The sequence below is a fragment of the Echinops telfairi genome, unplaced genomic scaffold (genome assembly GCF_000313985.2).
Source record: "Echinops telfairi isolate 266 unplaced genomic scaffold, ASM31398v2 ScPeMD7_3533;HRSCAF=4204_0, whole genome shotgun sequence".
Lineage (NCBI taxonomy): Eukaryota > Metazoa > Chordata > Mammalia > Afrosoricida > Tenrecidae > Echinops > Echinops telfairi.
In genome coordinates this window covers 48,654,693-48,666,654 of record NW_022107431.1, presented here as the reverse complement: position 1 = coordinate 48,666,654, position 11,962 = coordinate 48,654,693, and the positions used below count along the sequence as shown (strand labels likewise).

General features: G+C 39.7%; 1 protein-coding gene across 1 annotated transcript in view; it reads left to right on the top strand.

The window, feature by feature from the left end:
• Positions 1-11,962, top strand: part of ROS1 (ROS proto-oncogene 1, receptor tyrosine kinase) — a 155,056-nt gene that overhangs the window by 51,407 nt on the left and 91,687 nt on the right. Inside the window, exons 16-18 of the mRNA XM_030886771.1 lie at positions 1,192-1,370; positions 4,194-4,385; positions 9,619-9,719. Coding sequence (XP_030742631.1) covers positions 1,192-1,370; positions 4,194-4,385; positions 9,619-9,719 — 472 coding nt within the window. The remainder of the gene's footprint in view (positions 1-1,191; positions 1,371-4,193; positions 4,386-9,618; positions 9,720-11,962) is intronic.

Below are 11,962 nucleotides of genomic sequence, written 5' to 3'. Positions count from 1 at the left end.
GCCACTCTCACCACTGGTCCTGAAGGAGTCATCTGTCTTTGATTCCCTGTGTTTCCATCTGTACCAATGTACATACTTTGGTCTAGCCAGATTTGTAATTGGGATCATGATAGTTGGGGGAGGAAGCATTTAGGAACTAGAGGAAAGTTATATGTTCCATCGTTGCTATCCTGCACCCATACTGGCTCATCTCCTCCTCACAACCTTTCAGTAAGGGGGTGTCCAGTTGCCTACTGATAGGCTTTGAGTCTCCACTCTGCACTCACCCATATTTACAATGATGTGATTTTTTGTTCTTTGATGCTTGACACCTGATCCCTTTGACAGCTCGTGGTCACACAGGCTGGTGTACTTCTTCCATGTGGGTTTTGTTGCTTCTGAACTAGATGGCTGCTTGTTTATCTTCAAGCCTTTAAGACCTCAGACACTATATCTTTTGATAGCCGGGCACCCTCAGCTTTTTTCACCACAGTTGCTTATGCACACATTTGTCTTCAGTGATCGTATCAGGAAGGTGGGCACCCACTGATCTGATTTTTAGTTCTTTGATGTCTGATAACTGGTCCCTTCTGCACCTCGTGGTCAGACAGGCTGGTGTGCTTCTTCCACGTGGGCTTTGATGCGTCTCAGCTAGATGGCCACTTGTTTATCTTCAGTCCTCAAGACTCCAGACGCTATATCTTTTGATAGCCAGGCACCATGAGCTTTCTTCACCACATTTGCTTATGCACACATTTTTCTTCAGCAATCATGTCGAGAATGTGTACATCCTGGAATGCCAATTTAATAGAACAACGTGTTCTTGCATTGAGTAAGTGCTTGACTGGGGTCTCCCGTTTTTTCAACTCAGGCCTTAGGTCAGTTAGATAACTTCACTAAGTTTTATGTCTGCTGTTTCGAAAATAATAATTTACACTCTAAAACCTTGGTGTATGAATTAAGAGAAATGCCAAATGCTTGGAGCAGAAGATTTGCTCCTTAATTACTAGCTCCTGTCCCCAGTCTCAGAGGTTAAGATTTTGGGGATTTACTGGAAATTTCTTGACAGATTCTTGAATTTCCAGTAAATACCTATGTGAGCATATGATTTAAAAATATATTGGGGTGCAGATATGATTTGTTGACTTGCCACGTGTATGTCATTGGCATATGTGAGAGATAACTGTTCTTCATAATTCACTTTGTTTTGAGACATGGATTGGTATAACAACAGCCTCTACTACAGCGACGTGAAAGGCGATGTTTATGTGTGGCTGCTAAACGGAACAGAGATCGCAGAGAGCTACCTCATACCCAACATCGCAGGAGCAGGAGCTTTAGCTTTTGAGTGGCTGGGTCATTATCTCTACTGGGCTGGAAAGACATATGTGGTAAGCTGCAACCCAGCGTTCCAGATGCTGCTGCTCACTCACGTCAGCGATCTGCTCATCATTTTCACGATTTCTAGCACCCCCATACTTACTTACCATCCATTCTTATCATGTATTAACACTTTGTGTTTATTTGCAAAATAGACTCCGTATCACTTTAGTTGCACTGCTTATATATCTTCAAGAATAGCTTAAATATATTTAAAAGGTTCACCAATGAAATAGGGTCCCAGCAGGATATATTCCAAAGGCATAATTCAAGGAACTATATGCAGGGACCATTTTCAAACCTAGGAGGGAGGGAAATCCTTCAAGGGATCATGAAGCCTTCCCTGGGCTCACATGTGTGGGAAGCTATTGCTACCTTCAGGCAAGAAGGGGAAGAGCCTGGTGAGAACTCTAGATGTGGGAGAGCTGTTGACCTGTCCTCTAACCCAGCCACTGACACAATGTCTGGTTTGACAAAGAATGAGCTGAAGGAGTAGGTACCCAACCCCTCTTTCAGCCCTCCCTCTAATAGTCTGCCAGTGAGTTTTCTCATTGGCTGAATTCCACCGACAGTCAGACAACAAGGGAACGCAGAGTTGGGTGGAGAAGGAGAAGGTAGAACTGAAGGGTGAAATGCAGATACCCAGCACACTTGTATAGTGGTACATTTAAAAAAGGAGGATTAATTGTGCAATACTGACCTGATATATCCAAAAATAGGAGACTGAAATAATGAACTAACCACGAGGGTGCTTATTATCTATTCAGTCACTCAACCATCATTTGTCATTTACCAACTGCAGAAAACCTTGATAATAGCTATAGAAGGAAATTTAAGGTAAATAGTAGGCATCGACTTGTACTTTAAAAAAATAACAACTTTGTTGACATATTCATTTATCACAGCTTCAGCCTGTTACAGTATAGGATTCAGTGGATTTTAGTATATTCTGGGCAGTGCAACAATTACCACTACTTCTGTTCTTCTGATGAGCTAACATATACATGTAAAGCAATAAAGGAAGCTCACAAACAGTGCATTTAGAGGCTGTCTGATATAGTCTGAGTTCATAAGTGCCAAGGATATTCAAGAAGAACGGAGGTGAGTGCAGTGTATGAGAGATGATCCCTAAATCTATTTTGTTTGAAAATAGTTTTAAAATACAAAGTCAAAGAATAGTTACACAATCAATTCAAGTATTTCTTTGCCTCGCATAAGACTAGTTAACCCCACAGATAGGTAACATTTAAAATAATTTGTTTTCTAATTTTCTAATTTATTGTTTATTTGAAACTAGCTGGTGTGTCACAAAAGAATTCAAGTCAGTGGTGATTTTACTCCCCTTTTTAAGTAATCAATCAAACCCTGTGTAGGTCTGATCGGTAAGAAATTTGAAGGGTTTTAAAGGGTGTGACCCTTCTCTTAAAAAAGTAACTTTTAGTCATTTAAAATTATTATTTCCTTTTATTTTTTGAATACAACAAAGAAAAACATACTATATGTAGCTGCTCAGCCCCTCCCAGCAAAACGATGAGAATGTCCCAGTAACCCCCTGTTAGTGGTTCTTTCTTCTGCTTCTTCTTTTTACCTTCGCCTATTCCCACTCCTTACCACTCGCCCCTCCCCTCCCCTCTCCTGCCTGGCCTTGACCTCATCAGTCATCAAAGTCGTTTCCTTTGGTGTCAAAACCGTTTCCACTTTCTTCCTTTATAATAAGGTCAACATGACATATTTATCTTCATGAAATTGACTAATGCCCTCCAATTGTGTCATGCCATGAGGGGTTTAACAGACCCCTCATTGCTTTTAAAGGATGCACGATACTGTATTATGTGAATGCACCAGGGTTTATTGATAGACATTCCTTTACAGACAGTTTTACAACGTATTTCCATTTTTTGCTGCAATAAATTGCTGGAATAAACATGGGTGTGCACGCTACTTAACTTACTTATGTCCAGTTTTCTTGTGAAAAAAATTTAAACACTCAGCCCCACTGTCATCTCATTGAAACCCTCTGTCGGCGTTCTGTCTTTACAGGAGGGGATGGCCTTCCAGAGAGTGGCTGGTGGATTTGAAATGCAGGCCTTTCAGTTAGCAGAAGGGAGCAAAAGTCCTTTATAGGATTAATAGGGTTACAAGAGTGAATATATTAGAGAGAGAAAAGTACAGTACCTGGCATATATAGATACTCAACAATTGTAGTAATTAATATTAGGAAATGAATTGGTAGAAATAAGCAAGGGGAGATGTCCCCATTTTTCAGGTTATATGCAATCTTTTCAGAACCCCAGTCAAATATGAATACAGACATCTGGCAGTGTGTCGATTTGATTCATAATTAAAAGCATCAAGTATTTCAAGTCAACATAAACTGACCTCCCTTTTTTTTGAGACAGGAAAAAGATTATGCTTGATGAGGGCCCGGGGGCACATTTGTGTGTGTGTGTGTGTGTGTGTGTGTGTGTGTGTGTGTTATGTTTCTAGGGCTTAGCATGCTTCTTGGCACATAGCAAACCAAACCAAACACACAGCTGTCAAGTAAATTCCAACTCAGAATGACTCTACAGGACAGAGTAGGGCTGTCCCATAGGATCTCCAGTCTTTACAGAAGTGGGCTGCAGCATTTTTCTCCTGTGAACCAGCTGTTCGTTTTGAACCATCAACCTCTCATCATAAGAGAGCCTAACTACTATACCAGCATGGCTCTTGATACCCAGGGTGGATCAATACTTGTGGTCGAATGTATACATTCAATGACTCACTGTTATATTGACTGTGCAGAAATAATGAGGTCTTTTGAAAGTCATTACCTTGCTTTTCATATCTTGCAGATACAGAGACAGTCTCTGTTGACAGGCCATACAGACATGGTGACTCCGGTAAAGCTGTTGGTGAATGACATGGTGGTGGACTCAGTTGGTGGATATCTCTACTGGACTACCTTGTACTCAGTTGAAAGCACCAGGCTGAATGGGGAAAGTCCCCTGACCCTCCAGGCACAGACCTGGTTTTCTGGGAAAAAGGTGACAACCTGAAAACCTTCGCTCATCCAATACTAATTACTGGTGCTATTTGTATTGCTTAGTTAGAATAATACTCTCTTTATTGTGAAGAATTAAGATAGAATCTTAATATATGAAATGGTGTTACATTAAGATATTTGTATAACTAAGATTTCTCTAAGACTTATCTGATTGTCATAATTGATTCAGTAAATATAACTACAAATTCAAACATAATGGAAGCTTTGAATTTTAATCTGGAATCATTGCTTTTGTAGTATTAATAACTTCTTTTTTACATTTTTTGTTTTAGTATCAATAACTTCTATGGAATGTTACAGAGCTTTCTCTTGGCTATGATCCAATATTTTGTTATTTTCAATCAATTTTGGGTAGTGGCCCTTCTACAATCAGGGTGGCCATCAAATACATTTATTGACTTTTCTGCTTCCGTTTCAACACCTTAAAAATGTGAATAACTTCCCTCACAGAAGGGTCACAAGGAAGGGATGTGCAAGCCAGGGTGCAGTATAGCACTCATGAAACATACAACATTCCTCTAGGTCTTTAATGCTCCCTCTCCCCCACTATCATGACCCCAGTTCTACCTTACAAATCTGGCTAAAACAGAGCATGCACATCAGTACAGATAAGAGTTCTCGACACATAGAATCCAGGACAGATAAACCCTTCAGGACCAGTAATGGGAATAGCAATACCATGAGGATACAGGGAATGTGATAGGTGCCAGGGGGAAAAAGGGGAAACTGATCACAAAGACATAATCCTTCCCACCCCCCAGGTGATGAACAATATAAACTTGGATGAAGGGAGATAACGGATGGTGTAAGGTATGAAAAATAGTAATAATCTATAATGTATCAAGGGTTCAAGAGGGTGGGCGGGTGTGAAAGTGAGCAGGAAAAAAAAGAGGTGCTGATAACAAAGGCCCAAACAGAAAGAAAATGTTTTGAAAAGGATGATGGAAACATATGTACCAATGTGCTTGACACAATGGATGTAAGGATTGTTATAAGAGCATTTTAAAAAAAGTGAACAACAACAATCCTGCTACCTCAAGATTGAATGAGAGAATTCACATGAAGCAGCACATCAGTAAAGCACATGTAAATGTTCAGTTACTTAAGCTCTAATTGTTGACACACTATTGGAATGCTTTTTAAAATAAATATGTTTTAAAACCTCTTTACCCACTTCATAACTACCCATTTAAATTTCTCTATCTTATTTGTCTCTGAATATAATATAGCATGTCCTTTAAATCAACCTTAGCACGTACAGAAAAGCATGAAGAAGGAATTAGTCATTCTACCGAGGTAAATCTGCTCCCCAAGATTTCTCTAAAGTGTTGAAAAGTAAAGATGTTACTCTGAGGACGAAGATGCGCCGGACCCAAACCATAAGTTTGGAACTGACTCGAGGGCACCTGAGAACAATCACCACACCTAGGATATGCTTTAAATATGTTTTCTTAAATGTTTTCATCTTTTTTGGGTGGCTAGAGAAAAAAGTACCTAATATAGATATTCCAGATCATAAACATAGACATATCAAATGACTCAATAATTTGATAGCATTTACATAAGTTGTTGAATCATTTGAACCTTAATTCTATAGTATACTTATATATTGATTATGATTTCTAGAACATGAGGGTAAGTCTAAAAGTATTGCTATACAATTATGGAAGCCTTTATTAAACAAAAATATAAAAATGTGAAATTGTTTGTGAACATCTAGGTCTATACACTTCTGAAGGCAGTATTTCCATTTCTCTAACCCTTCCCTCAAGGATTCTGGCTCTTCTATTTATACCTCAGCAAAATGACAGGTTGGCATCCTTTAAAGGATTCAAATTGTGATCCTTTCCAATGTTCTTTGAGTTTGGGGAATCTGAAAGAGCAAGATCAGGGCTGGAGGGTGGACAGGGTGAGACATCATAAGGAAATTCTCACAGGGATGGAGAAATAGCAGGTCCATTATTAGAAAGAAAACCATCCCTCAGCATAACTTTCTCTCACCTTTACAACTTTCCATTTTCTTGAAAGGTATTCATAGTTCAAAAGTCCTCATATTGGACCTGTGTCTTTGAGAAAAAGAGATCGAGAAGATTCCTTCCAGATCCCCCAAATAGTCACCACAACCTTCTGAGCTGACCTCTCTTCCTTGAATTTAAGTGACCAACCAGATTTGGAAGGAAATCCTAAGGACAAATGCATTATTGTTCTGCACTCATCTATTGATCTCAGAGGGATGTTTAAACATGTTTTGTTTGCAATAAACATGTGCATATGTGAACTGGGACCCTAATGGCAAGAGTTGTTTATTAACTTACTCTTGTATTTAAAGAGAACTGATTAGTGTATATAGGTTGTAACAGAGATTTAAAGATACAAGCATATGCCTCAAATGCAGAGATTAATCTTTCCCATTGAATAATGGAAAAGACCTCTCTACTCCTTTGGGGACCACTTAAGTTAGAATACCATGAGATTATGTATTGTTTACATCTTATTACATAGGTCTTGGAGAGCATGTGCTCATTTTTGTAAAAGCATATTAAACTCATTCACTGCCATTGAGTCAATTCTGACGCACAGTGAACCTATACCTTCATATGCGTTTGTTACCATTTAAAAGCATAGTAAGGTAATGCTATTTCAAGAGTAACTTCCTCTTGATCCCGAGAGTGCCCTCAGTAATCTCCCTGCTGCCCCATCTGATTGTTTGCAGCCTCACAGCCCAGGGAGATTCTGCAGTGACCCTGGTGACTTCTGTAAATGAGGGAGTCATTAGAGCGCTCAACAAGTGTGGAGAATAGAGCCTGCTTTCCATTTGCACGGCACTTCCTCTTACCCGCTGGTCAGGGCTGCTGCTGCAGGTGCAATCTGAGTCTGCTTCCTGATTTTGGTGGCCGCCATTAATGCTAGCGCTTGTTTTGAGGGCCGCGGAGTTTTCTCAGAGCAAACCTTCCATCTTTCTGTGCTTCCTTTCTATGCCACCCACTAATTTATCATGAACTCATTAGGTCCTTCGCAATCATCAGGTATAATGAAATGTTGGTAGGCACCGTCACATTAAGTTCGATGCATAGTGCCCCCATTTGACAGAGTAAAAGTGCCCCATGGGGTATTCTATGCTGTCATCTTTGTGGGAGCAGATACCCACATCTTTCTCACGGGGAGCGAGTGGGGAAGTTCAAGCCACCAGCGTTTTTGTTAGCTGAACTGGTTCCTCGCCAGGGCTCTTTTCATAATGAAACACAGCCGGCCAATTTTCAAATGAAAGAACTATGATTCTTGTATGATGAAAAGGGAGAATGAAGTGAGATGAATAAGATACTAATTGCTCCAATGGATGAGTCCAACCCATTGCATAGGGTACATTGTACCACGGGGTTACACTTTGACAGAAGAGCTTTAGTCAAGACCAAAGGAAGTATTTCCAACGGATGGACATTTTTAGACACAGCAACAATTACCAAAGATTTAAGGAACACCTTCTGACAGGTCCCTAGGGAGAAATGGGATTAGGACCCCATACCTGAATCTGACTCATAACTTGAACAACAGTTCAGTGTACTTCAGCAATGGGAGTTGTTGTGTCTCCTTTTTAATAAATAAAATAGAGCTAATTTTTAATACATAAAATTAGAAAAAAATCAGTTCATATCATTTAAGAATATTTACTTTAACTGAAAACAAAATCTATCCATCTTTTAGCTTGAGGAAAGAAATCATTCAACTCCCCAAGGTTGGGCATTGTTTGAATAAATAGCCTTTTACCTCCTGGGAAAGAAGTGGGGTTTGCTCGGAGACAGAAAGCTGTGATTTAGATGATTGCTGAAAGAGTTTTGCAGCCATATGCCCCATGCTTGCTACTCTGCAACTGGTCTTGAAGAAGCAAGTATTCTCAGTTCTTCGGCACTTCCTCATATTCTTTTCACAGGCTCATCAATTTTTGTCAATGCTCCTGTATCTTGCTAATGATGTAGTAATTCCTCTCAGCCACTATGTCTGCAATAGAGCTGATGTCAGACTCCTGACAATCTTAGCTCATTTCAAAACTACCTGAACATCTGAAGAAGATAAATGTAAAAAGATCCCTTATACAGCAACTTGGCTGAAGTGCAGCTTGATTTGTTGAGGAAGGAAGGATTTAGATCACTGATATCCTGAAAATAAGAAAGTAGAGATGAGGCTGTGCGGAACACCAGAGTTAACACATTTTGGGATAAACCTAGGTTTAATTATTTAACAATATCATTAATATCACACATAAGCGACATTTTGCTGAAGGTCATTTTAAAAAGCCTGCAGTAACACCTTGAGAGGAAGCTGCCAGAAATTCAAGCTGGATTCAGAAAAGGACAGAATAAGAGATATCAATTGAAAAATACATCATAGATTTAATAAGCTTTAGCACATTGCCTCAGGAATACAATGATCGCCATAATATATTGTAATATGTTTTCTACAGAAAAGCGGGTTCCAGGTTCCAAACAACTTATACATTAACTTTTGACACAACCACCTATTTTTATTCTGGTTAAAGGAATTTTCTCTCTCTCTCTCTCTCTCTCTCTCTCTCTCTCTCTCTCTCTCTCTCACACACACACACACACACACGTTATGGATTGCTTTCTTATACAGAAGGTGATAAGTTATTGCCTACAAGCAGATAGCTCCAGCAGCATTGAATAGTATACATGGCCTTCCTTTAAGTCTCCTCTCACAGAATTCTTACTCTGTTTACTCTAATTAAAATGTATTGCTAAATCAAGCTCCGTGCTAGATACTGGGCTATACAGTTCTCAAGCAAAACCATGCATTAATTTTACCTAGAGGCCTTGTCAAAAAACAGATAATTGGATCCTACCCCTCAGTTTCTAATCCAGTGGGTCTTGTTGAGAGCCCTGAGTATTTGCATTTTCAACAAGATCCCAAGTGGTGCTTCTACTGCTATTCTAGGAATCATATTTTGACTAGTGCAAAATATAACAAATGAATACTATGTAGTTCCTACCTTTTTGGAGTGGAAGGAAGTCAATGTTTGTATTCCAAGTACATAGTAGTAGGCATAATCACATAATTTTTGTATCCAGCTAAATGTAAAACTCTCAGAGTTTATCATTCCAGAGAGACTGTTCAAGAGATTGCCTACAGATAATCTATTTAGAAGGTATCCTTCAAAAGTCCATTTGACTTATTTTCTTACCTTGTTTCCTACTTAGGTAATTGCTCTGACTTTAGACCTCAGCGATGGGCTCCTGTACTGGTTGGTTCAAGACAGTGAGTGTATTCACCTGTACACAGCTGTTCTTCGAGAACAAAAGTAAGTAGTATCCCGTGAAGGCAATGGACGAGTATTGCAGAATGACTTGCTCTTCAGTTACAAATTATATGCAGGAGAATTCATCTATTTTTTTCAATATCAAGTGAAACCAGATACTGTCAAGTATATTCTGACCCCCTCTACATCAGAGTACAACCATGCCCCATAAAGTTTTCAATGGACTCTTCTTTTTTTCTTGGTAGCTTGTCAGCTCTTCTGAGGCACCTTTGGGTGGACTTGAACCTTCAAACTTTTGGATAGCAGCCTCATACATTAAGCTTCTGTACCACTCTGAGACACCATTCTTTTAATAATTATTTACTAATGAGCCACTGTGTTGTAGGCATTGTGCTGCCCTAGAACTAGCAAACTTAATAAGTCACTTTTAAGGAAGATTTTATAATTTATATGGAAAGATACATTTGTAGATGGCTAATTATGTTAGGATATGGTAAGTGCGGTGAGTGGGCAGGGACAGAATGAATTGGTGACAACTAGCAGAATGCTATTCAAGTCCCCAAATTGCGGTGCTGAAACATCACTCTCTCAGTGAGGCTCCCTCGGATTACCCAGAGCAGGTCCAATCTGCTTGTTAAGGAGCCCACTCTAATTCCTTTTCCAGTTCCTTTCAACATAGTAACTATCTGTGAAGTGCCTACTTGTCCTGCTAAGCTATTGTGTTAGACTAGAGAAACAAATCCATGGACACGCATATGTGTATAAGAAAGAGCTTTATAGACAAGAGCAATTGAACATGGAGAAAACAGCCCAGCCCAGTCCAGATCAAGTCCATAAGTCTGATATTAGCCTGTATGTCTGATACCAATCTCTAAAGTTCTCTTCAGACTCACGAAACACATGCAATCACGCCGAATGTAGAAGATCACAGGCCAGTGGGTAGAATGTCTTTGGATCCAGTGTCATTGGAAATATCTCAGCGCTGGCAGGGGTCTCTGCATCAGGGTGGGTCCATGTATCTTGTCAGTTGCGCCTGTCTCCCAGGATGTGACAGAGAGAGACAGTGTCTCCCACCTCCAAGGAGGAAGTACCAGATTTCCCTGGATTCTCAGGAGAAGGCCAAGCCCACACAGAGGCCTCATTGGCTATCATCTGATTGATAAGCTAGACTCCACCCCTATACTCTTACTCCTCAGATTGACAAACGATTACATATCTACCATAGCTATGTATTCTATGAGAAATTGTACCTGTTCTATTTACCGCTCTATACCTAGTGGCTAATACATCGCTAGACAAATAACATTCGTTGAATGAATGAGCCAACTCACATTGGAGTAAGTTCAGCTTTTCTGAGCACGCCACACTCATGGAAGGGTTGACAGTGCCAAACATCTTGTTATGATCTTTTGATTGAGTTTTGACTAAAGTTCAGCTTGACTTATGGTTGAGGATGGAAGGATTTGGATCAATGACCTCCTGAAAATAAGAAGGTAGAGATGAGGTTGTGCCGAACACCAGAGTTCGCACATTTTTGGATGGACCTAGCTGTCCTAGAGACTTTCAGAAGAGCCTTGAGCTGGCAACTGAAGCAACCCAAGCCAGTACTACACGGGACTGTTTGGGAAACCCAGTCGCAGACAAATGTGTGAGCGAGGCTGACATGACCTCTGTGGGGTGTGGGCTGCAGAGGTTCTCTGGGTTACCCAGAGGGTTAGGTACTCAGACAAGCATGTCCTCCTCGGTGAGCTTCCTTTCATCTGGAAGTTATTTATGTATCTCACAAGGTTACTGGAAAGTTCTAATGAGGAGCTGAAACAATAAAATGTAATATTAGACAAGTGAGTGAGTTCAATTCCAAGGTCCACTCAGAATCTGACTTCACAATTGAGTAGCTTTGAATAAGTAATATTTTATTGAAAAATAACTGCATGAATACAATAGTAAATATATTTCTAACAGTGACCAACTCTGGTCCTCTGTCCATGTTTCTTAAAGGAGTATTGTAAAAACCTTAAACCAAAAGTATTATTTGTTTTGGTTTGAATGCTATACTTGATACTTGTATAAAGAGGACAATGCCAAAACTTAAAAAAAAAAAAAAAGAGAGAGAAATCCTAAGGGAAAAAAAATCAAACTGCTACTCCACACATCTAAGATTCACTGAATTATTGCACCTAGGTCTGTTCCCCCCTTAATCTTAAATATATTTACATATGTACATGTCTGTACCTAGGCTTGTATATATGCCCTTTGCCTCCTACTTCTTTCCTCTATTTCTTTAC